Source organism: Schistocerca serialis, chromosome 11 (assembly GCF_023864345.2).
Source record: "Schistocerca serialis cubense isolate TAMUIC-IGC-003099 chromosome 11, iqSchSeri2.2, whole genome shotgun sequence".
Classification (NCBI taxonomy): Eukaryota; Metazoa; Arthropoda; class Insecta; order Orthoptera; family Acrididae; genus Schistocerca; species Schistocerca serialis.
In genome coordinates this window covers 35,973,231-35,999,727 of record NC_064648.1, presented here as the reverse complement: position 1 = coordinate 35,999,727, position 26,497 = coordinate 35,973,231, and the positions used below count along the sequence as shown (strand labels likewise).

The following is a 26,497-nucleotide window of genomic DNA, read 5'->3' as shown; positions in this document are numbered from 1 at the left end:
GGACACCATTCCACAAGAAATGATCAGCCTAGTGATGGATCGCTTTTGTTAATGCCTTCATCAGTGTGTACACAACAATGGTATTCACTTAATAGATATATTTTTAAAAAGAAGCAATTACTGCAACTACAATGGCATTTCATGTATTTTCAAATGAGAATGAAACAAAACTTGTCACATACTTTTTCTGAAATTTATTTAGCCTTGAAATGTGTCAGCTAATTTTGGCACACCCTTTATTTTCGCAAGGCGGTTCTTTCAGGCTTGGGGTTGACTTTGCAGGTCAGTCTCATCTTCAAAGGCCAATAGCGTATCTTCAGCATACAGTAATGTCCAGGGTGCAATTTTCTGCAGATCTTTCTGGTTGTATCCACAACTGTAATGAGGAGCAGAGGTAAGACAGCAGATCCCTGACATAATCCTACAGCAGGAGGAAATTGCCTGACAGTCCTGAAGCTAATTGTATCAGAGGACACCTCATCAAAACCATCAAGTATGCAGATGACACGGTGGTGCTTGCTAAAAATCGAAGACAACTGCAACACACGGTGAACCAGTTGGTGGAAACTGGAACGAAATACGGCATGGAAATCAATATAGAAAAATCAAAAATTATGCATATATCAAAAAGGAAGAAACCTTTGAGGGTAACCATCGGTAATTGAGAACTGGAGTGCGTGAAAAGTTCAAGTACTTGGAAAATTTGATGACAAAGAATGCCCACAGTCAAAATTTGAACAAGAATTGCTATGGCCAAAACTGCAGTCAATAAAAAGAGGAATCTGCTGACCAGGAAGTTAAACTTGGCATTAAGGAAGAAACTGGTGAAGTGCTATATCTGGAGCATTGCACTGTACGGAGCAGACACATGGACCATGAGAGGGAGGGAAAGGGGGGGGGGGAGACCCTTGAGAGTTTTGAAATGTGGTCTGGAGGAGAATGGAGAGGATTAAGTGGACCTTCAGGTGATGAATAACGATGTACTGAGAAGAGAAGAGTAACATTCTGAATACAACTCTTCAGAGGAAAGCCAACTAGATTGGACACATACTTACTGTTAGACACTGAGGGTTCATACACAAAGTCATTGAAGGGAAAATTAAAAGAACGGTAGGACGAGGAAGAATTCAAATTTTGTCAGAGATTCTCCATACAAAGACCTGCTACTAGGCAGAATACTACATAATAATAATAACAAATACATGGTGTATCACAATTAATGGCGTAAAAGCATACAGTTGAAATTACATGGTACTAGAAGCAAAAAAGTCTCAGTAAACATAGGGTTGAAAATGCATACCTTAAGAGTTACGAGCAATTTTTCATCTTCGATTCTGTGAAGCAAATCTCTTCAACTGCAATTTGGGAAGTAGTAGTATGGACCAAAACAAGAAAAAATGTCCACTAAACATTTGCTTTAAAATGCATACCTTAAAAGTTATGAGCAATTGTTCATTAGAAGAGTCGTGTTTTCAAGTAGCGAAGATGAGCAATGCGCAAAGCTCTTAGGATATGCATTTCAGAGCACATGTTTACTGGACTTTTTTTTTCTTGGTTTGGTCCTCATTACCATTTCCTAAAATATGGAAAGGAAAGAGCTTTCAATAGAAGAGATTTGCTTCACAGTACAGAAGATGAAAAATTGTTTGTAGCTGTTAAGGTATGCATTTTCGACCCTATGTATACTGAGCAGGGTGTATACGTGGGCAAGGAAAAAAAATTCCCGGATTTCCCGGTTAAAAATACACTTTCTCCCAGATGAAAACATACTTTTTTCGCGTTATTAAGTGACAGCATATTTTCCCTCGGAACTGTAAAACTTATCAATCCTTTTGAATGGTTATGTTTTTATATACGGGCGTAGAATTTCCCGGCACTTTAGTAAACGAAACTCAGGGAAGAAAACCCCTTTAGGAAAGATTTCTGATGTGCAGCAACAAGTATGCTGCATATTTTCGTATTACGAAATTATAAATTCGAATTCCACCAAACACCGCAGGTTACTTTCCGACCCATTGTAATCGACATTGTGATGCGCTTTTATAAGCCAGTCATATCTCATGTGACGTGATCTCGCCAGCCAATGAGAGCGGATATTCAGACTCCAGGAAAGGTGATGTAGTCACCTAATAGCAACATCACTGTTAAGTAGTGCGGATATACAAACAGGAAGAGTTGATTTTTTAAATTAAAGTACATAGTGTTGCTACAAGAAAACCAAAGCTTTCACATGTAATATTGGTCTCTAAGGTTAATCAGCTGCAAGAGAAGCTAAGCTTTCACATATAATGTTGATATTTTTTGTGCGTGTTACACTTTAAGATAGATCACACAAATGTACCAGGAAAATTTTTAGCCAAGTCCAGTGACTTGTCCTCAAAGTTTTCCACAAATACATTAGCTACCGCAGACGAGAGAGAGCTTCCCGTAGCACTATCAATATTTTTCCGCGACCTGTCCGTTTCAGTAGTTGTCACAGAGCGCCAGATAACAGATGCCACCGCGCTTTGGCAGCTACTATGACGCAGAAAGTCTGTATGTTCGTATGTGTAAAACATTAAAAGATCTTACATTATGTCGCAAAAGAAACAAGACATCAGAGGATACTTCAAGAGCATCGGAATTTGGTGAACCATACTAAAATGGTACATTTAAAGTGCATACTTAAAGAGCACATTCGTATATCCAGATTCGCAACGAAGTAGGCCTCGACCTGATATTGAGCTTTTCAGTGTGGGTTTCGGGATGTAAATTTTCTTGGAGTACCAGTACTGTATTGACTCACTCCTGATTCTTTATTATGGCATAATGCCTTATGTGCTAGAAGATGAAAACGTGCACTAGAAATGCAGCGAGAAGTTGAAATTAGACAATAGTATGGAACTAAACACTTCGTTTCAAACACATTGACTCCCTTGTTCTACAAGGCGATTAATGCATGACTGTCAGAAAAGTGGAAATAAAATAAAATCTGAAACTAATAACATATATTAGCCTTCCGTAATTATGTGAATGTATTTTAATTCACTTGATAGCTCCCGGCCACAGAAATCCGTTTTGTTTTCATTTGACGTAAGAGCAGTAAACGAAGAGGAAACAGCAAATTCACTAAATGCAAACATGGGTCATGTGGAGACTACACACTTCCCCACTATAACTGCTCTGCACATCAGCCCCGGATCTACGATATTTCCGAACCGGGGCAATTTGTTGTTAATGAAGCATTGCATAGTCTTCCTAAAGCCTTTGACACTGCTGTTGGCAAACAGCTTGTATGAGCACTGTGTTTAGTTGTTGTATATGGCGCATTTCCTATGCACTTTATGTTTTATTTTCATATTTTTTTTCTCGTTCTATTGTTGCAGTATTATTCTGCAGTAGCAGGATACAGTAATATCCTTTGTTAGAATATCGATTCTTACCAGTCAAAATTACAAAAATTAAACTGAAAACTAAAACAACGAAAAATTCCCGGAATTCTAAAAAATTCCCGGTTTTCTCATGGTTTTCTACCGGATGAAATAATTCCCGGGTTTTTCCCGGATCTCCCCGGTCGTATACACCCTGACTGATGCTTTCTTGCTTCTAGTATCATGTACTTTCAAATGTATGCATTTATGGATTAAATATGACACATGCCAAGTGGTCTGCCAAGTGACCCTCGTGGATTTTGTATGAACATTCACACATGTTCTCAATGAACACTGGTAAAGCTTCAGTTTCAGAAATTCAATACTTTCAGAGATACAGTCACTTGTTGAAGACCATAACACAGCTTTCTATAGAGCGTCCTTGAATTTTCAGCAACTTTGAGATGAGATATCTCTGTAAGTATTTGCATGAAAGAAACAAAACTTGGCCATCTTATACAACTTTTACAGCTCTTTAAAGTAAAATATTAAGAAAAGGATTTCTGAGCAATTTTCATAAAGATAAGCAAAGTTTGGCGAAAAAATAGCTGTTTTTTAAAAAAAAACAATGCGAACTTTAGTTTTTTATGTCTCCAAAAGTAATTGTGGGATGTACATGAAACTGTGCACACCATAACTCACCAACACAAGGTCTTAGAATATATAATTTCGTTCTATTGCTTTCCATTATTTCACAAATCTAGGGTGAAGTTGACGATTTTTCAAAAAGTACTAAAAATGGGTATTTTTAATCAAATTTTTCAAAAAAGTGTTTTCTCCAAACTCTTCTAAACTATGGTCATTAGAAAGAGCATATTCTAAACTATCTAGGAAAGTGTATTTGGTTTTGCAATGCAAGCATATAAGGCCCTAAAAAGTAGCATCATCAAAGAGGTGCACTGGAAGTTTGAACACATTTTTCTGGCACTCAAATTATACCTGAAATCTTTTATTTTGCCTTATACATGTTTATTAATGTCTGGGATAAGTGAAATAAGAAGTCCTGATGAATAGTACCTAGCTTAAGTCCAAATAGCAAAAGAATAAAAATAGAAACAATGTTATTTCTTAATTGTCACCCCCCCCCCCCCCCCCACTCTCTCTCTCTCTCTCTCTCTCTCACACACACACACACACACACACACACACACACACACACACACACACACACACACAATTATTATTAAGAATGAATGTAAATCGTAAAATTTATTTGCATAATCATCTAACTATTAGTTACCTGTTTAATGAACAACACCAGCTTACTGATGGAAAAGAAGTGTATAAATGAGTTGCAAAGGTCCATGGTGGCTTAACCACTGCTAGTTTCATTTCACCTGAGAAAACCAGCATTCCCACTGCCATAGGGGCCACGCCTGATAGCTTAGCAACAACAGCCACGGGTGGGTTTCTTTACCACAGGATCCCAAGCCTGATAAGGGTTTCTTTACACAGGTTCCCAAGCCTCATAGTAAAATTATTTAAGTGCCCTGTGTAAAATTAGAAGGCACTCTTGGGTCCCTTAGATTGTTTCCTCTAGCCTATTTCAATTTTTGATATGCTACATTAATTTTCTGATGAATATCAAGAGGAATGGTGTATTGCCGGCCAGATGAATTTATTGATGGAGCGGGAATAACTGCAATAATGTGGTGTTCCGGAACCCAGCACTTGTCACTTCTTGGTGGCCAATAAAATGAATTTGCTGGACCATGTGGGTGCATAAAGTTTATTAATGCATTCCTTTGCTCTGTGGAGGTCTCACAGATGTTCCCAATCCACCACACGTTTTCATAGATACATGCAACATATTGTCCTGGTTGGAGAGTAGACATTGATATGCCTCCTTCATTACTGTGACCCATTTTAGCTAGAAAAGATGAACAATCATTTGAAACTCTGCTGACCTGAATTGTTGTTTCATCAATAGGTAAAAAGTGATGATTTTCTCTAGTGCCTGCTACAGTTTGTCCAAGTTTAAACCTCTCTTCTTGTGACAATATTTTTTTCAATTTCATCTTTACTGACGAAAACAAATTTAATTCCATTAATGTTTTCAGAGCAGAAATGAAACAGATATAGGGGAGTAAGAATTTGTCAATTAAGTGGCCGTTGCAAGCTTGCTCTTGCTGCTAACCGCTTTGTTGTACCTCCAATCCCATCACAAGGTGATTTCCCGTGACTAGTAGCAAAAAAATTCCATTCGGCTGTCATTCCAAAATCACTCTTATGATAGCACAAATTTAGGAAATTCTTGAAATTTTTATATTGAGCACTGGAGCCATCACTGAAATAATGAATGTGGGATATCTGTGCAAACCGTGCTTTTATATATTTGATGAGCTGCTTGATAAAAACGTGACCTGTAATACCATCACGTCGCAAACGTTCACTGATAATGCAAAAGCTTAAAGATTCTACTTTCTAATTTTGACGAAAGTAGATAACAAATGGATGAATTGTTGTTTGACTATTTTCCCAGTGGAAGCCTTGCACAGCATCCTGAATGATAAAAGAATAATTTTCTGCAAAATCCATTAGGACAACAAGCTCTTCGTCTTTCAGATGACATTTAAGGCCTTTAAGATGCAAGCTTTGATGCTTGGCAATGTAATGATAGCATGACAGACTCCATATTTTATTTTTTACATCTTCAATAAATTCATCCACTACCATCTGCTTCGTGTCCAGTGTGGCCCGATCGGTATGTATCCATTGCTACTGAATGAAATTATACACAATGTATAGTACCAATGAAAAAATCTAATAAGAGATATATGCTATAAAAGACACAATCAAAACAATTTTTTGTAAATTAGATTACTTAACAAGCACTTAAGAAGCCACACTCAGTCAAGAGAACCCACTCACTATGCTGCAAACACACCACTGAAATACTGATTGTTCAAACAAGGCTCACAATAATGAAACAATCTGATTGTTAAAGTAATTGTTGCCATTACATTTTCTATAAACAGTGAATCTTGTGAATTTTCTCTGTGAAACTAGTGGTTATGTATTTACCAAGGTATTAGGCTAAATTTAAGTGTGATTAAGTACAAAATTAAAACTCTTAGATGTTTAACCAACCAATTTCACATGTTTCCCTAATAAAAGGTTTCAGGTATAATTTGAGTGCCAGAAAAATGTGTTCAAACTTCTAGTGTGCCTCTTTGATGATGCTACTTTTTAGGGCCTTATATACTTGCATTGCAAAACCAAATAGTTTAGAATATGCTCTTTCTAATGACCATACTTTAGAAGAGTTTGGACAAAACACTTTTTGAAAAATTTGATTAAAAATACCCATTTTTAGCACTTTTTGAAAAATCGGCAACTTCACCCTAGATTTGTGAAATAATGGAAAGCAATAGGAGAATGAAATTTTATATTCTAAGACCTTGTGTTGGTGAGTTATGGTGTGCACCGTTTCATGTACATCCCACAATTACTTTTGGAGATATAAAAAACTAAAGTTCGCCTTTTTGCTTCAAATTATATATGTGAAAATTGCTCAGAAATCCTTTTCTTAATATTTTACTTTAAAGAGCTCTAAAAGTTGTATAAGATGGCCAAGTTTTGTTTCTTTCATGCAAATACTTACAGAGATATCTCATCTCAAAGCTGCTGAAAATTCAAGGATGCACTATTGGAAGCTGTGCTATAGTTTCAAACAAGTGACTATATCTCTGCAAGTATAGAATTTCTGAAACTGAAGCTTTACCAGTGTTCACTGAGAACATGTGTGAATGTTCATACAAAATTTCATCAAAATCCACGATGGTCATGTGGGAACATTTCTCGATATTAGACCACTTGGCATGGAATACTAGATAGTATCTGAGAAGACCCATGTTCATTCATTTTATCTCTCCTTCCACTGAGGGAAGTTCCTGGGAAATTGGGTGACGGCAATCACCGTGTTCTGCTTGTGGGACAAAACATACCTGGGAATGATGGCACACACTCCCCGGGCTACCGACTCCTGGCGAATGGGCTGTCGACCACAGACACACCGTCAGATTCGGCGTGCCGGTGGCAGTAGGGCGAGAGAGCGCCAGCAGGGTTACGGCACGGCAGGCCCGTCCTCGTCACCGCTGCACACGTCCGCCGGCTCCCACTGCTGGGAGTCCCCCTGTCGGGAGGGAAATACAGTCACGGGCTGCTCTTCGCATTTTATTACTTAATACTATATGCGACTGAGGACGACAGGAGTACAGAAGTTGGAAATATTACTGCTTTTTGTTTTCACTATGTATTAAATTGAGGATCAGTCGATAGGACATTCCGAGGCAGCTGCTACAGAGAGATGAAGCGACTCACACAGAATACAGTAGCTCAGAGAGCTGCACCGAACCAGTCTTCACACTGAATACGACACTGAGTTAAAATTTTTGACCACTCTCCTCTATCATTTTCTACGACATTTTGCTGTAATGTAAGTGCACTTTATTTTGTGGCTATCTTCTGTACTCGTTAAATACCAACATGTTATTCCCTGTGTTTTGTGTGTGACTGATATTATTCAGAGAAGTTGCTTATTTCAACCTGTCACATACAGAATTGTTAGTTTGACACGACAGACCTCACACACGCCATAAAGTACATTTTGGAATGTGAAATTTGTTTGGGTAGTGCTTTGTTGCAGACAAACATCAATACAGTAAACAGTTCTCAGTTACATACAGTTGTGTACCCCGTGTGTTAGGTGTCCTACTTTTTAAGATATTCGGAGTCCCTGGTCTGTATCACACTAGCACTGGCTGGCAAGCATTGTTACACGATATATGACATTTGCTTTTGTAATAGCTATATGTGGTTTTGTGGGGTATACACCTTTTGGCAACAATGTTATTGCTTTTACATTATCCCCACACAGTGTGTCACTTTTTTTTATATTCAGCTACTGCTTGAAAGTAGCTACCAGCCTAAACTATATGCAAAGGAAATACAACGAACAGTGTATTGGACATCCCAGGTGGACCACCACTGGTTAAATGATTTATCCATGTGTCAGTTCTGGAACCCATATTAACATGTTTATACTATTTCACAGTGCATTTACTCCACCCACAAATAGAAGGCAGGTGTATGTGTGTGTGTGTGTAGCAGAAGCGCGCAAAATTTAAACAACACCGGCACCTACATAAATAAGCTGCAAGCCACTGTACAATGTGTGGCGGAATGTACCTTTTTAGTCGTATCCTTTCCTGTTCCCGTCGCAAACAGAGCGAGGGAAAAAATGACTATCTATACGCCTTTGCACGAGCTCTAAATTTTCGTATCTTATTATCATGGTGGTTATGAGAAATGTGTCTAGGAGCCAGTAGAACTGTTCTGAATTCAACTTCGATTGCTGACTCTCTAAATTTTCTCAATGGAGTTCTTCAAAAAGAACACTGCCTACCCTCTAGATATTCCCATTTGAGATCCCAAAGCATCTGGTGTGTTGTTTGAACCTACTGGTAACAAACCTAGCAGCCCACCTCTGAATTGATTCGATGTTTTCCTTCAATCCAACCTGATGTCGTCCCAAACACTAGAGCAGTACTCCAGGATATGTCGCATTAATGTCCTATAGGCACTTTACAGATGAACCTCACATTCCTAAAATTCTCCCAATAAACCACAATCCTCACTTGCTTGTTCCATTTCACATTGCTTTGCAACTTTACACTCGGGTATTTAAACGACACGACTGTGTCAAGCAGAGCACTACTAATGCTGTATTTGAACACTAAGGGTTCTTTTTTAACTACACATTAACTTACATTTTTCTACGTCTTTCGCTAACTGCCATTCATCGCAGCAACTAGAAATTTTGTGCAAGTTGTTTTGTGTCCTCCTATAGTCACTCAACTTCAACACCTTCCCATTCACCACAGCAGCAGCAAACAACTACAGATTGCTGCCCACCCTGACCACCAGATCATTTCTGAATATACAAAGCAACAGCAGTTACACTTCCCTGGGGCACTCCTAATGACATACTCGTCTCTGACGAACACTCGTCGTCAAGGACAACGTGCTGTGTTCTATTAGGAAGTCTTTGAGCCCTTCACATATCTGGGAACCTATTCCATATGCACATACCTTCATTAACAATCTGCAGTGGGGCACCGAGTTTCAGAAATCTAGAAATATGGAGTCTATTTGTTGGTCTTAATCCACAGTTTACCGAGTTTTGCACGAGCGATGCTTTCTAAGACCGCACTTCGAGGGCACAGACACAGCACATCCCGAGACTTTACACTGTGCCTGAGAAATCACCATACTTCTATGTCAAAAAAGTATGTTGAACACTGGAGTAGATACATATAAAAACCAAACGATACGGCTGTCGGACCTGCACACAGAGATTTCTGTATATCTGTATAATTCTTGACATTTTGCAGAGAATTCCTGGAGCTATGACTGGAAAGGGTTCAACATTTTATTGGGCTTCCATATTAGTCTTCAACTGACAATGAGCCACATGGGATACTATTATTCCCCCTAATGGGTTGCCTGGCACAATAAGGTCTGGGCTTAGCAATCTCAGAATTATTCCTCAAGGAACTCACATACCCAAAAAGCCGAGCATCCCAGAGTCCCGCTCCACTGTAATCTCACATCTGTGTTTCCCTTGTGTCTGAGCTGAAATATTAACAAAATTTGCAACATTTCTAAACAAGAATTTCCATCATGTATCTTTAAAAAGAAAAGTCTGCAAAGGTATTGTGGTAACATCCTGGCTCAAACAGTAATGTGAGGACGGTTCCTTTCCAACTACTGCATGTAAAGGGGAGTTTCTTCAGAAGGGAGGATGCGGCTCACTATTTGGCCCAAACTGTGTGAGTAGAAGCACGTAGACATCCCTTTCAAGTTCCTAGAATATCTCGCCCGAGTGAGCCGTAGGAAAAGGTAAAACATTATCCAAATATATTCGAGTAGAGTGGAGAATAAGCTCGGAAGATGTCAAGGATAGGGAAGGAAATTGGCTGTGCCCTTTCAAAGGAACCAAACCCACCATTTGACTTGAACGATTTAAGGAAATCACAGAAAACCTATATCTGGATGGCCGGGTGCAGGTTTGAACCGTCGTCGTCCTTGGTGAGAGTCTAGTTTGCTAACCACTGCCCGACCTTGCTCGGTTCGAAATTCGGAATCGTGATTTTAATGATGGGAACTTCCATTTTGATTGAGCATCAGCAAAGTCGACAACTTTCCGTTTCTCAGCCTAGGACACAAAAATGTGTCGGGAATATTTATTTGGATCGTAATCATCATTGTTCACTTCTGTGCTTGAAGACGGAACCTGCCACAAATCAAATAGGGCTGCATACAGTAATGGTGTGTGAAATCAAATAGAAGGGGGGGGGGGGAGTCCACACACCTCTTCATAAATATAATTTACTATGAAATTATCATTCATAATTTCAATAACCTGTTTTGTAATTGCTTGATCCACAGCTATTGCTACAGGGCCCACAGACACAAGGGAATTGATGATGATCAATGCCTTGTCTTTAAAAATTGACAAGTATAATGAAGGGCACTGGTGAGATTTTTTTCAGTCGTTTTGATGTTTTCACCACCCACTTCACTGGTAAAAAGTTCTTGCTCTTGTTTCATTTAGATTTTCCTATGAAATGGTAAGTTTCTATGGAAAATCACTACAGACACATGGCCTCATGCTGTTCACAACTGTAGAGGCCACTACGAAATATCAGAAAACAGGTATATATAATAAGGGCTGACTACAGGGGATTTGAAACAGCTGCCAGAGCCACATGCTGGGAACACATGACAGAAAGAAAAAGGATAGAGTGAGGACATGACAACAGAGCATTGCTAATGAAGGACAGTTGAAATCACAAACCATCAGAAACATAGCATTTAAAACAACTTCTTTTTTAAATAAATTAATTAATTAATCATAACTAAAGTGAATATACACAGGATGTCGTAGGAGAAATGGTCAATATTTATGGACATCACAAATAATAATTTGTAAAAACCCTGTAACAGCGGGAATATAACCTGAAGTGTGGAACTGCCATCGGTGTGCTTGATCACTGTTGCTCACGCTCTACTCTAGAATCTTTTGAAACTGTTTTGCACCTACCTGCTTCCACTCACACAGTTTGAGTCGAAGTGGTGAGCCCTATTCTGTGCCCTCCCCTCGTTACACCAGAAAACCACATTCCTCCCATGCGAACAGCAATACGTCACACGTTTGTCAACAAATAACACTTTCGAGACAGACACGGCACTAGTAAACTTTGCCGACACAGCATGGCATACTTCAACTCGCTGCTCCGTGTTGTCACCAAATACTTAATCCATAAACGTCAATCTACGTCCGTTAATTTTTCAAATTTTCTGTAATGCATAACTGACCACAGTACTTGGCATTCATTCAGCAGCTCGTTCGTGAACAGTACAAAATCGAGAGGTTAGGGGATTTTTCTGAACGAAATGAAGAAATACGTGTTGTCACTTTCTAAAGATGAAGACACAATACTGAGAGCTGAAACTCCTACTGATCAAAAAAAGGCTCATATGGAGAAAGAAATTGAGGAATGAAGCTCATCCGAAAGACACTAACCTTTCAGAATTTGTTTGAAGTGGTCCAATTAAACCATGGAAATCTTTCCTGGGAAACAAATGGACATAACATAAGCACAGTTTTCAAACTACAGAAAAGAGTCACACGAATTATAATCTCAAATAGTAAAAGAACTCGTTGTAAAGATCGCATCAGAACACTGAGGATCTTAATTACACCATGTGAGTACATTTAACACTCACCTAAGCACAGAAAATGCACTGATACTTACTGTACAAACAGCTCTGTTCATGACCATGGAACATATATGCTGATCTAACATTACTGAACTTACATTTACCAAGAAAGAATAAGCAGGGTCGCACAAGTGATTTGCAAGAAAACGCCTTTGCAGACTGACTGCACTTCCTCAGCATTCTACCAATAAACCTAAGTCTACCACCTGTTCTACCCACGATCGAGCCTACGTGATCGTTTCATTTCATATACCTACAAAGTGTTACACTCAAATATCTGTTCTAACAGTGACTCACTGATATTATAGTCATAGTGTTCTATGTTTTGTTGTTTTGCAAAGTGCCAAAATTTTACTGTTCTGAACGTTTAAAGCAAGCTGCCACTTAGAAATCTTATCATGGTCTGACTGAATATTTATGCAGCTTCTTTCAGACAGTACTTCACTATAGATAACATCATCATCTGCAAGAAATCTGAGGTTACTATTAATATTGTCTTCTAGGTCATTAATGTACAATATGAACAGCAATGGTCCCAACACACTTACTTGGGCACACTCGAAGTTAGTTCTACATCAGACAATGACTCTCCACCCGAGATAATATGCTGTACCCTCCGTATCAAAAATGTTCTCAATCCGGTCACAAATTTCACTTGGCACGCCATATGACCGTACCTTTCACAATCAGTGCAGGTGTGGTACTGAGTCAAATACTCTTTGGAAATTGAGAAATACTGCATCTACCTAGCTGCCTTGATCCAAAGCTTTCAGTACATCACATGAAAAAAGTGCGACTAGTGTTTCACACGGTCGATGTTTCCGGAATCCACGTCGGTTGGCACGTAGGAAGTTATTCTGTTTGAGCTTAGAATATCTTTTAAGATTCTCCAACAAATCGAGGTCGCAGATACTGGACGGTAGTTCTACTACCCTTCTTGTAGATGGGTGTGACCTGTGCTTGTTTGCAAGAACTGGGCAAATATTTTTGTTCGGGGGATCTACAATAGATTATAGTTAGAAGAGTGGCTAACTCAGCCACAAATTCAGTATAGAATCTGACAGGGATTCAACTGAGCCCTGGAGCATTGTTCAGTTTTAATGACTTCAGCCGTTTTTCAACAACTCTGACACTAAGACTAAGTTCATTCATCATTTCAGCAGTGTGAGGATTAAACTGAAGAAATTCTCCTGGGTTTTCTTTTGGAGAGGAACATTTGAAAATGGAGTTAAGCTATGTTTTAATGTGGGGCGGTTAACAGGTGTGAAGTTATAGAGTTGCTAAGAATAATATGCTGGATTTCACATGAGACAATGACTGTAGGTAATTGATTCCATAAAGGTGGCCAAAGCTGAAAAATGGGTCCTCGAGGCAACGAGATGTGCCACAATAGCGAGGAGAAACAAGAAAAGAAAGAGAGAAGATGAGGAACATGTAAACTGAGAAAACTATACAACTCGAGTATCAGCAGCAAGAGAGATCCATTAAAAATTAAATATAACACTGAACTGAATTTCCCAAGAATTAAATTTTCTGCCATGTTTACTTTACACACAAAAAAATCTATCTGAACTAGAGGTCTGATATTTTTTGGGATGTCTCAGGATACTATCTGCAGGAAAGTACACTACAGACACTAACATACTATCAACAAAAAGAAAAATACACACTAAGTAGTTATATTTAAAAAAAAAAAAAAAAAGAAAAGAAAAGAAAAGAAAGAAAGAAAGAAAGAAAGAAAAGGGAACCTTAATTTTGCCTATCAGATTACATATTTCTAGAATAAAAACTTGTGGCTGAAATGTTATGAATGTAGTCTACTTTTTAGACAGACAAGTTGTTAATGTGTACTTAAAGTTTCAAGCATCTAATTAAGATAGACAGTGCATAGATCCTCACAAACAGAAATGTAATGAAGTCAATGTGTGACCTAATGTGATTAATTGTACATCAAAATGTTCAAGAAGAACAACTGCCATTGTCCTACAATTTTCACCCTATGAAGAGTTCACATTTTTTTAGTTAGAGTCATGTAAACTTCATGAAAATTGTTAGAATTTTTCCAGGTGTACACAAGCAAGTTACCTTAAGCAATACATTATATACAGCAAAGGATTACCTAGATACCACAGAGTAGGGTTTTGGTAAAAATGTAACACGATAACAACAACAATCCACCCAGATAGATGTGCGTGTTGAAACACGACATCTGGGACAGGGAGGTCCAATAACCTTAAACCGAATCCGTCCCGCAGATTAACAACAAGGATAGATGTGCAGCCAGCCTGGACATGGTTTTTAGACAGCTTCCCACATCCCACTAGGTGGATACCACGCCGGTACCGAGTCCTGTCTCAGTTACAAGATTCAAAAACAGTTGTAAAGCCTTTCAGCCACTTTCATGTGAATTTCACTACACGCAGACAGTTGGGGTACACATATCCTGTCCTGGAGGGGGGAGGTGTAACGGGGTGGCAGCACGAAGGGTATCGGGCCAAACAGTGCTAAAACCGTAAATAATCATGCTACCTCTGCATTCATATGTTGCATATCAGTGTAAAGCTCTAATCATTAGCTGTTAAATGACATAGATTTTATTGTTGTAACTGAATTAGAACCAGAATTATTCATTAATGTTGAGACAGGTGTGTTTCAATTTTGTACAGTATCCAAACTTTGGGCCAAGGGCACAACAGCAATAATAATAATAATAATAATAATAATAATAATGAAACACAGCTGTCATTTCATGTAACTTTCGCACTATGTTCTCTTTTCCTTTTTTCTGTTTGGGAATACCTACTTCCAACGTTTTCCAACACAGAATACTAACACTTCATCTTTTTTCTGAGCTCTACAACACATTCATGCTGTAAGGACATTGATCCAATTTTTTCAGACTAGCAAATGGAAATTCTGCAATTACACAAAATGGAAACCACACATTTTGGCTATGGTCCGATAGTGTGTGCACTGTTACTTTCTGAAATAATGTTTGTACACCGAGGAATGAATGAACACTGTAGCACCAGCCTTTCACTTTATTTAATATCACTCAACCCAACCCACCCACAATCTTTCAGATTTGGTGCATTCCACGTTTCAAATAAGTGGTGGAAAACTACCAGTCTGCCTGAGGTATAGACAACTGTGAAGCAATTTACAGGCCTGCAATGTTTGGATACTGTGTGAAATTTAAACGCACCTGTCTCGACACAAATGAGTAATTCTGGTTCTAATTCAGGTACAACAATAAAACCTATACCATTTAACAGCTAATAATTAGAGCTTTCCACTGATATGAAACATATGAATTTCTATAAGTTTTCACATGTGATGTCATTGATCTTGATCTTTGCCCTTTAATAGCTTAAAACACACTACTTTCATCCTAAAAATATACCTATTTTATTGCTCCAGTATGTTACTATAATCATGGCAAATATCAAGATGGCACATCAAAGGAAAAACATCCAAAAATTTATTTAGGCAGCATCACTATACCAACAAAATGGTGTAAGCAGTTGTGTGTCCAGATGCCTTCAAAACAGCACCCAACAGCAGTCACTAGCCTTCTGATCAACTGGTGAACATTTCTTGCTGTGAAAGGCCAATCAGACAGATTTATTTCAACCAATCATTACTAAGTTGTTTCATGGATATGGCTTGTTTACTCAAACAGCAGAGTACATGTGTGGTGAAATAGTAGTTTGTAACAAACTGATTTCAGGCATATGCAGTTGCTGTTCCTGAGACATGAGTGAGTCTCATCTTTTTCCGTAATAATGATGTAGGCTGAAGCAATGAATTAAAATTTGCACTTCAGCCTACATCATTATCATAAAATGATTTCAAGTCAAAATTGTATTGTTGCAATCTATTTAAAGGAGGCGGTCATGCAACAGTACAGAAGAATTTGAGGAATGTTCAGGAGTGGGTGGTAAAACAAATGTTGTAAAGAAAAACTTGCAGCAAATATAGAAAGCAAATATCACAAAACCATCAGCTCCTACAGGTGTTGCATCCAATATGAGCTACTTCCAGAGAAGATGTAAATGAAGATGAAATAACACTTGACCTAGCACTGGATTCTTTAAATACAAACCTTCAGTATTTAGGTGAATCTCCTGTCATGAAAACAGTGCTTCCGTGCGAGAAAATTTACAAAACAACAACAACAACCCACGACTGAAAGATAAGTTTCACAATTCACACAGTATGTGTGACAAAATACAAATTTTGACTGTACTTCCAAAGAGCCAGAATATAAGGTAAACCACAAAAGAATTTACCGCTTCAGATTATATGGTTTTCTTTTTTTAGTCACCAGTATTCTGACTGGTTTGATGCGGCCCGCCACAAATTCCTTTTCAGTGCCAACATCTTCATCTCAGAGCAGCACTGGCAACATACACCCTCAGTTATTTGCTGGATGTATTCCAAATTATACTCTTCCTGTAACCACCTTCACACTCCTCAGAGTTCTGCAAAGTGGTAGTTTTCCATCTCTTATTTGGATCACTGGATGCATATACACACAAAATTCAAGCTATCGCAACCAACGGCTGCTTCGTCAGGAAAGAGGGAAAGACGAAAGAATGTGGGTTTTAAGGGAGAGGGTAAGGAGTCATTCCAATCCCGGGAGCGGAAAGACTTACCTCAGAGGGAAAAAAGGACAGGTATACACTCTCGCGCGTGCACACACACACACACACACACACACACACACACACACACACACACACACACACACACACACACATCCATCCGCACATACACAGCCACAAGCAGACATTTGTAAAGGCAAAGAGTTTGGGCAGAGATGTCAGTCGAGGCGGAAGTACAGAGGCAAAGATGTTGTTGAATGACAAGTGAGGTATGAGCGGCAGAAATTTGAAATTAGCGGAGGTTGAGGCGCGGTGGGTAACGAGAAGAGAGGATATACTGAAGGGAAAGTTCCCATCTCCGGAGTTCTGACACGTTTGTGTTAGTGGGAAGTATCCAGATAATCCGGACGGTGTAACACTGTGCCAAGATGTGCTGGCTGTGCACCAAGGCATGTTTAGCCACAGGGTGATCCTCATTACCAACAAACACTGTCTGCCTGTGTCCATTCATGCGAATGGACAGTTTGTTGCTGGTCATTCCCACATAGAAAGCTTCACAGTGTAGGCAGGTCAGTTGGTAAATCACGTGGGTGCTTTCACACGTGGTTCTGCCTTTGATCGTGTACACCTTCCGGGTTACAGGACTGGAGTAGGTGGTGGTGGGGGGGTGCATGGGACAGGTTTTACAGCGGGGGCGGTTACAAGGGTAGGAGCCAGAGGGTAGGGAAGGTGGTTTGGGGATTTCATAGGGATGAACTAACAGGTTACGAAGGTAAGGTGGACGGCGGAAAGATACTCTTGGTGGAGTGGGGAGGATTTCATGAAGGATGGATCTCATTTCAGGGCAGGATTTGAGGAAGTCGTATCCCTGCTGGAGAGCCACATTCAGAGTCTGATCCAGTCCCGGAAAATATCCTGTCACAAGTGGGGCACTTTTGTGGTTCTTCTGTGGGAGGTTCTGGGTTTGCGGGGATGAGGAAGTGGCTCTGGTTATTTGCTTCTGTACCAGGTCGGGAGGGTAGTTGCGGCATGCAAAAGCTGTTGTCAGGTTGTTGGTGTAATGGTTCAGGGATTCCGGACTGGAGCAGATTCGTTTGCCACGAAGACCTAGGCTGTAGGGAAGGGACCGTTTGATGTGGAATGGGTGGCAGCTGTCATAATGGAGGTACAGTTGCTTGTTGGTGGGTTTGATGTGGATGGACGTGTGTAGCTGGCCATTGGACAGATGGAGGTCAACGTCAAGGAAAGTGGCGTGGGATTTGGAGTAGGACCAGGTGAATCTGATGGAACCAAAGGAGTTGAGGTTGGAGAGGAAATTCTGGAGTTGTTCTTCACTGTGAGTCCAGATCATGAAGATGTCATCAATAAATCTGTACCAAACTTTGGGTTGGCAGGCCTGGGTAACCAAGAAGGCTTCCTCTAAGCGACCCATGAATAGGTTGGCGTACGAGGGGGCCATCCTGGTACCCGTGGCTGTTCCCTTTAATTGTTGGTATGTCTGGCCTTCAAGAGTGAAGAAGTTGTGGGTCAGGATGAAGCTGGCTAAGGTAATGAGGAAAGAGGTTTTAGGTAGGGTGGCAGGTGATTGGCGTGAAAGGAAATGCTCCATCGCAGCGAGGCCCTGGACGTGCAGAATATTTGTGTATAAGCAAGTGGCATCAATGGTTACAAGGATGGTTCCCGGGGGTAACAGATTGGATAAGGATTCCAGGAGTCCGAGAAAGTGGTTGGTGCCTTTGATGAAGGATGGGAGACTGCATGTAATGGGTTGAAGGTGTCGATCTACGTAGGCAGAGATACGTTCTGTGGGGGCTTGGTAACCAGCTACAATGGGGCGGCCGGGATGATTGGGTTTGTGAATTTTAGGAAGAAGGTAGGGGTGAGGGGTGTCGGTGGGGTCAGGAGGTTGATGGAGTCAGGTGAAAGGTTTTGCTGGGGGCCTAAGTTACTTTCCAGTTCACCTTTATTTTTATTTTCATTTTCATTTCAGCCTCATGTTACACTTTCCACCTTCTAATACCATGTCATCCCCACAACGACCCCATTAGGTTTTATTTACATTCCCTCCGCAAACATGCCTTCACCCTAGCCAGATTACGCTCCCATATTCTATTTTCTAAGGCTTGTCTGACGTTTGGCATTACCCCCAAAGGCCTCACACTTAAAGTTCCCATCTCTGGCTGCAACCCTTCTTTCCATCAGTCCCTATACCAGTTCCAAACTGAACAATCCATTGTCCTCACCCACCTAATCCTTCACCTACACATCAACTCAACCAATGAACACACCCGTCAACTCCTATCCTTAATAAAAGTCCTTAATCTTTCCTCTCCCACATCCACACCGGCTGTTCAGAGCATCCTCCTACAGGCCAACCGCAAATTAGAACAGCATGCCACCCTCCACCTCAAAAAACTATCCAATCTCCTGGTTTCCCACCTCCAGAAAGGCAACTCACTCACCCTCCACAACCTTTCCAGCAAACCTCAACCTCCTCTCATTGCACACAAACCCAGTCTCTCCCATCTACTCAACCTCCCACTTCCAGCTCCACTCCCTCCAAAACCTCAAAATTCCAATCAACACGGAACCACAACACCCTAATTCAGTAGTTAACCTTTCCTCCAAACCTCTCTCCCAATCCGAAATCTCTGTCCTATCCAAAGGCCTCACCTTCAGCCCCACTCCGAGATTCAACCAAACAGCCCTCGTCAAAGATTTACTGTCCTACACTCGTACTCTCTGCTGGAAATATCACTTTGCCACGAAGAAAAATGATCCTAATCCTACTCCTAATGATCCAACTCCCCAAGACACTATCCGAATTGAACCCTGCCTGGAACAGTTCCGTCCTCCGTCGCAGTGGGACCCACCTCCTCTTCCTCAAAATCACCCTCTCCAAACCTTCCAGGAATTTCCGACTTCCAGCCTTGCATGACACTAGCAGCGTGTGGGCACTGAAGAAACACACCTGTGGCTGTCGATTTGTTTCGGACAAATATGCGCACGCCTAGGTACAATCGTGGTTCCGTAGGCAACTGCAAAATTTTTTCCACAAAAACACTGACTGCCGTATCGCATGGTGGGGCAAATTTATTAACAGTTACACCCTCTCTCTCATTTTCATTTGACTGACACTCATTTACCTGATTTTATCAAATAGCCTACATGACAGGTCAGAATGTGTACTCCACATTTCATTAAGCATATTTTATTGGCATTGCCTTCCTTAAGTACACTTTAATAACATCCTTTAAGTACTTCACATGCGTCACTGCATACATGAGAAACTAAGATATAGCAGCTATTGAACTGTGAATCCAAATATCTCCAGTTACTAATAACCAGAGTGTAAATGCTAGCCTATCTTCAGGTTAGATTGGCCATTGGTAATTAGTGTTCTACTTTTAAGCTTCCTTCTCATTCATAAAGAGAAGAGTGAAAAGCATCAACTGACATATGTGTCAAGTTTTGGAATAAAGTTAACAAAGGAAAGCTATAGTGCAGTGTTAAGTGCCCTCCCTCTGCACATTTCACATTTACGTACAACCTGACACACCTAAATTCTTCCTTTCCCACTCCATTTTGCTTGCTTTGTAAAAAAACTGTGCACTTGCCACACAAAATAATACTCTCCGAACATCGAAATTTTGCGCTATGTTCCAAACTATGGATGTTTTAGATTCAATATTTTGGCAATCCAAATGTTTGCCATCTTCGAGAGAACACTGGCACTGCTGCTGACTCCTGACGAAAACTGATACCGAGCTACAGATCGTCGTCGTCCCGTATACGTATCCGTATTGTACACGGCGCACACGCTGCCCAAGTACGTATGTTCTATCCCGTGAGCCTATTATTAGCGCCACAAACAATAGTGTGTGGTTCATAGGCTACGCTCATTCTCTTCCATTCCCTCTAGTGTAAACACTTGTTCGGAGATACAAGAGAACAGTTGGGAATGCAGGCGAATTGTCTGCGAATGCTCGTTTACTCCACTATAGACCACGCTTTACAAGAATATCCGTGTGGAGCGAGGCGTGGAGGGGAGGGGAGAAACTGTCCTTCCCCTCACGCGTTTGTGCCCTGCAACTGCATGTGGTCTATTTTATTAGATGTGAGAATACTCGGGCTTACTTATTGCATTCTTACCAACTAATGACAAACAGGCGCCCCCCCCCCCCCCCCTCTCTCTCTGAAAAAAATGGGCGCGCGCGCGCACACACACACACACACACACACACACACACACACACACGGTTTCCCAAGAAGAGCCACGAATCACTATTCAGCACTGTGTTGCTCCACTCCATACATCATAACATGCCAGAGCCTCCACAGCTTCCCCTCCACAAGTGGTCAGGAAACCACTCCTACGTTCAGTCGACTCCCGCTTCTGAGACGAAAGGCGCCACGAGTAGTGCACAGTGTGCTAGTTCACTGCCGTGTGAGACGACGGACCCTTTGCCGAAATGTCGATTGCAGGCACGGACGATGTGTGGGGCGGTAGGGCCGGACAATACGTGGGAGGATCCTGTTCCGATACTTCTCGGCCGTCTAGTTATCCACGGCGGCAACGGGAGGTGTCCTGTGTCCGTACGTGGCACCAGACCACAAAACGGCTGCCCCACTTCTCTGCCGAATGTGTGGGACTGTGTGCCAAATATCACAAAAATTGTGTACTGGACAGTGGAGAGAACCCGATGTCACCGGTCCCGATTCAGTTCTGGGAAGTAAGCCTGCCGAACTGCTCCCTGGGGGATACGGGTTGTACTGCTGTTTGTAACGGATGCCTAGAGGCCAAACTGAGAGAGCTGTGTACTGTGCGTCAATACAGCCCTCGCAATTGCCTACAAAAAGACTGTCGCCGACTGCAGGAGACCTTCACCAGCAAGATAAGTGACATTTTGAGACTCTCGATAGTAGTCGAATGCTCTCGCTCCACTGTACTACAATTTCATGCTCGACCTACGGAGCCGACAAATCTTCTCGCACGAAGTGACGATTGCACAGCTTCTACTAGTTTCTCAGTATTAGGATGGCACCGAATTCACAACTGTATGTTCAATTAATGAAAAGCCACTTCAGTTGCAAGTTTATTAAATCCATAACCAGTTTAAGCCTTTCTACAAGGCCATTTTCGAGTGGATATGAAACTGTCCTTATTAATATATAATAAGATGTATATATAGATATTTTACAAAGCAGAGGGTGAAAAGGTCTAGATTCGAGGTCTGTTAAAAAATTCTGGAACATTCGTAATTTTGCACCAATGGTGTGTTGGACAAAATGCAGTTTGCATCCCTGACCACGCCTGTGTTTAGTGTGTGACTGTCGGAAATTTCATTCTATGTCTGCCAGTTATTGTTCACTGCTGTACTGAGTAGAACACTGTGTCACAGTCTACGAATTTCGAGATGCCACAGTTGCAAAATCAACGCGACTGCATTAAATTTTGCACGAAACTCGAGAAAATCCATACAGACACACACCAAATGACGCAGGAAGCTTTTGGTGACGAGTGCTTAAGACATACTAAGTGTTATGAATGGTTTGTACAGTTTAAAAATGCCCAGACAGAAGTTCGAGATGACCCTCTTTCAGATTGCCCTTTGAAGTCTCCCAACGACTAACGACTATCACAACAGGAACATCAATGAAATTGTGCGTGCCAATCAAAGACTCACTGTTGTAACATTTCAGTTGGATTATGTTACGAACTCCTGACACAGCATCTTGGAATGCATCGTGTTGCTGTAAAGTTCCTCCCACGGTTCACGAGTCGAGACCAGAAAGACATTCGTTTCACAATCTGTGAAGAGCGTTTGGATGGCGCAAATGAGAAAGAGACGTAAAGTTCTCTGAGACCAAAAAAACCTTGTCAGGTCATTAACTTTGAACGATTAGTTCATCATTAATTTGTGCCACAGGGACAAACTGTTAATCGATGGTAGTATCGGGACGTGCTGCAATGCATGTGAGAAAATGTGAGAAGGAAACGGCCCGAAATGTGGTGAGATAATTCAAGGCTCTTGCGTACCTGCACATTCATCCCTGTTTGTGTGTGGCTATTACACAAAAACTAAATTACTGCACTGCCTCATCTTCTGTACTCTCCAGACCTGGCCCCTAAGGTTTTTTTTATTTCAAGAGTTGAAGCCCATTGAAAGGATGAAGATTTGGAACAATAGATGAGATAAAGGAAAATTCACAGATATGATCCAGCAAGGGACATACCGTGACTGCTTCCGGAAGTAGAACTTTTTGAACAGACATCGTATGTACAGTATAAGTACAGAAAGAATATATAACTTACATTGTGCTGCAAAGAAGCAACTTCAAATGTAAGAAAGTAAAACTGAGGTGGTTTTAAATAGTTATGTGATGTTATTAAACTGTTACTGCACATTTTAGAAACTATTCTGAGAAAAATGAGCATGTCATGATGTTAAAAACTGTACAATTCAATACATCAAAAGTATTGGTATGTCTTAGATTTAAGGAGAGTTGCGTTTTGATGTGTTCAAAGTACCAATTTGCATGCTATCCCAATAACAAGTTGAAAGTAATTTATTTAGAATGAATAAAAATTTATAACAAGTTCCAGTGAATGAGATGTCCAAGTCAAATATAAACTTACGACCTCTATTGTGCAAAAATTGAAACACAGGGAACTGTACACGGCACTAGCATAGGTTCGACACCTTATGTAAAGCTTACGAAAGCACGTTTAGAAACATCTAGATACAGCTACGAACTTGATGTGTATCTTTAAAGGAAGTTGTCAATAACAAGGCAGCAGACATCCACGAAACTAGCATTTCTTTATGAGCACTGCTCGGTTGAGCTACTTTTCCTTGGCGGGCATCATTTTGTATTTCTTCACATATGACCCTAAAGTACTTGTATAAGTAAAATATGTATACGTCCATGTTATTAGGTACTGACAATGGCTGTTTCAGATCCACTGGAAAAAGTGATATAGCAGTTGTGGACTTTTTAACCTTTGTTTTTCATTACCTGTACACCATGTCTGAGCCTAAAATTACTGTCTGAGGGATGTTGACAAACTGGGAAGTGTACAGAAGCCGCACTGTCCCATTCACGACTGGACGCACAGTGCACTCAACTAGACTGCACCGAAAATGTGGGTTTACTTTCACTTCTTTTACAAAGGTGACTGAACATAGCGACATCCCACGAGCTAAAGACTGTTGAAAAATTGGTTTGCAGCCAGACACACACAAACTATATGAGGCATAAGGGCAGTGCTAATTTCTTTTTAGTGGGAAGATGAATGCTGCCACAAAGAGCTCGTCTAATATTCATGGTACAACAATCCACCTATAAAGAAAACAATGTGAATTCACTGACAGTGAATTGAAAGCAATACACAGTGAAGCACCAGTATGATATTCATCAAACTTTACGGAGATGTTCACAAAGCAAGCATTAAATGATTTTCATTTGGACCTAACACATGTTCTCAACGTCAGTATGAGGTACGTGTTTCCCACTGACACAAACACACTCTCGTCTCTGTTGTCTCCAAATAACATCTCGAGTTGTCTGTCGGTACGCTCGAAACATATACTGTGTCAATTCACAAACAAGCTGTCCGGAGGTCGGTACGACAGTACGCGCTACATCTCCCCGTCGTATCCCAGACGTGCCCTGTGGCTCACAAATCGGGCCAGTCAAGAGTCTGTGCATATCTCCAAATCCTTTCTGGTACGGACTGCAGTATGAGGTCTCAGGTTATCCTGCTGAATATGTCATTCGGTACCAGTCACGAAAGGTAGTACAACAGGGTTTACCATCCTCGCCACACACTGGCAAGCATTCCGCCTACCTTCAACAATTACCAAATCGGTTCTTTTGTCATAATTCGACAGCTCCCCACGTCACACCTTCAGGAGTCGGTGAGCTACAAGTCTCGAGAATTGCCGCTTCCTGCGAGCTCTCACCGAGTCACCTTCGGACATCTCGGCATCGATCTGGCAGCCACATGCCGAAGCGAGACTCCTCACCGAACACGGCAGAATACCACTCGGTGGGCCAGTTGGACTGACTCTACACAGTGCAAGTCCGTTGTCTGTAGTACGGCGCCAGTGGTTAACGGTGCACAGAAACACGAGATCTCCACCCGGCTTCCAGTAACGTGTTTCTGATTTCTTGTGGCAATACACCAACTGTAACCTCTGCCCGCGCGCAGTCCCCTCGCCACCCTGTTTTACACCAGTCATCCTGTAGTCGCTGCACTACAGCCCCCTGCCTGTGCAATGCTCCCGCGTCCCTTGTGCCGACAATTTGCCATTCTTCAGAGTCCAAATCACAGTGATAATCTGCACGTGCACGTCGTGTCGCAATCTCCACCTGAAAAAATCCCACTAAAGTTAGACACATCTGAAAGCCACTACGTACTCACACGACCCTCAATCCGTTTGGACGATAATTTCCGTAATGAAAAATCAGCTCACATGCGAACAAAATTTTACGCAACATATGCCGCAGGCGTGGAAATACTGGAGCACAGCACCGTCTGGATACGGTTACGTTAAGTTCATCACGATCTAGCGCTTTCCATTCTGCCAGTGTGAAATGAAACTTTTTACTACTTAAAAGTCCCAAAACTACGTACAGTAGAGAAAAAGAAGATATGCAACTTCTGGGTGCAGAAGCTGACAGCAGTTGCCGGGACTCACCCGCGAGATGAGACAGACGGCGTGGGTGGAGAATAGGCGGGCGACCGGTATCTCAGGGCCGTCGTGAGGGGTGCCCTGCTCACAGGCCCGTGCAGGCTCTCACGGCTCCCAGAAAGGCTGCTCGATCTGCTCTCGTCCAGGGCACGCTGTCGAGTGAAACGGTGCAACTGTAGCAGTAACAGTAACAATAACAGTAGTACAGGGTGATCCAAAGGAAATGCCAAAATTTTGAACAAATGCTACAGAAAAACTTCAAATAATGAAACAATCTGAATGTCAAATGTGGGGGAGGGGTCAGTCTCTTTTTCCATACTTAACAACTTTCAACGTGAGCTCAATTTATTTCTCTGCAGACATCAAAACGGTACTCTATTTCACACCTTGTGCTTTACAGCATCTCTGGTTTTACACTCAAAATAGCTGTCAAAATTCACTTCTGCAGATGCCCCAGATTTAGAGTTTTTTCTGCGCAGGCCGTACTTTTAAACATAGCCCCAGTAAAAGAAAGGGGTAAGATTGAGCTTGGGTGGGTGGGAGTGTTGGGGGAGGGGGGAATAGGCACATCCCTACCTATCCAACCACTTGGAAATATATCGTTTAGTGTGTTACACACTTCGAGATGATGATGATGGCCTGCATGAAAATGACATGGTGTTTTTGTTCAATTTCTGCAGTTTAAGGAAACAAACAGTTTTAGCACACAACTGTAACACTACAGATATTACAAAACACATGGTGTGAAATTGAGTGTTATTTTGATGTATGCAGAGCAACATATGGAGCTAACTTGAAACTCATTAAGGTTCGGAAAAAAAAACTTTGATCCCCCCCCTCACCCTCTCTCCACTTTGACATTCAAATCACTTCATTATCTTGAACAGTTTTTCTGTAACATTTGTTCAAAATCCCAGCATTCTTTTTGGAACACCCTGTAATAGTAAACGACATTTAACATTTAGTGTTGGGCAAGTAGAAGCTCTCCAGAGTC

General features: G+C 41.1%; 1 protein-coding gene across 6 annotated transcripts in view; it reads right to left on the bottom strand.

The window, feature by feature from the left end:
• LOC126426814 (protein brambleberry-like) overlaps nt 1-26,497 on the bottom strand; it is a 207,469-nt gene that overhangs the window by 19,892 nt on the left and 161,080 nt on the right. For all 6 annotated transcript variants that reach the window (XM_050088818.1, XM_050088822.1, XM_050088819.1 and 3 more), the window contains exons 11-12: nt 25,510-25,655; nt 7,358-7,545 (exon numbers count right to left, since the gene is read on the bottom strand). In XM_050088818.1, the coding sequence (XP_049944775.1) occupies nt 7,386-7,545; nt 25,510-25,655 (306 nt within the window). In that variant the 3' untranslated portion in view covers nt 7,358-7,385. The remainder of the gene's footprint in view (nt 1-7,357; nt 7,546-25,509; nt 25,656-26,497) is intronic.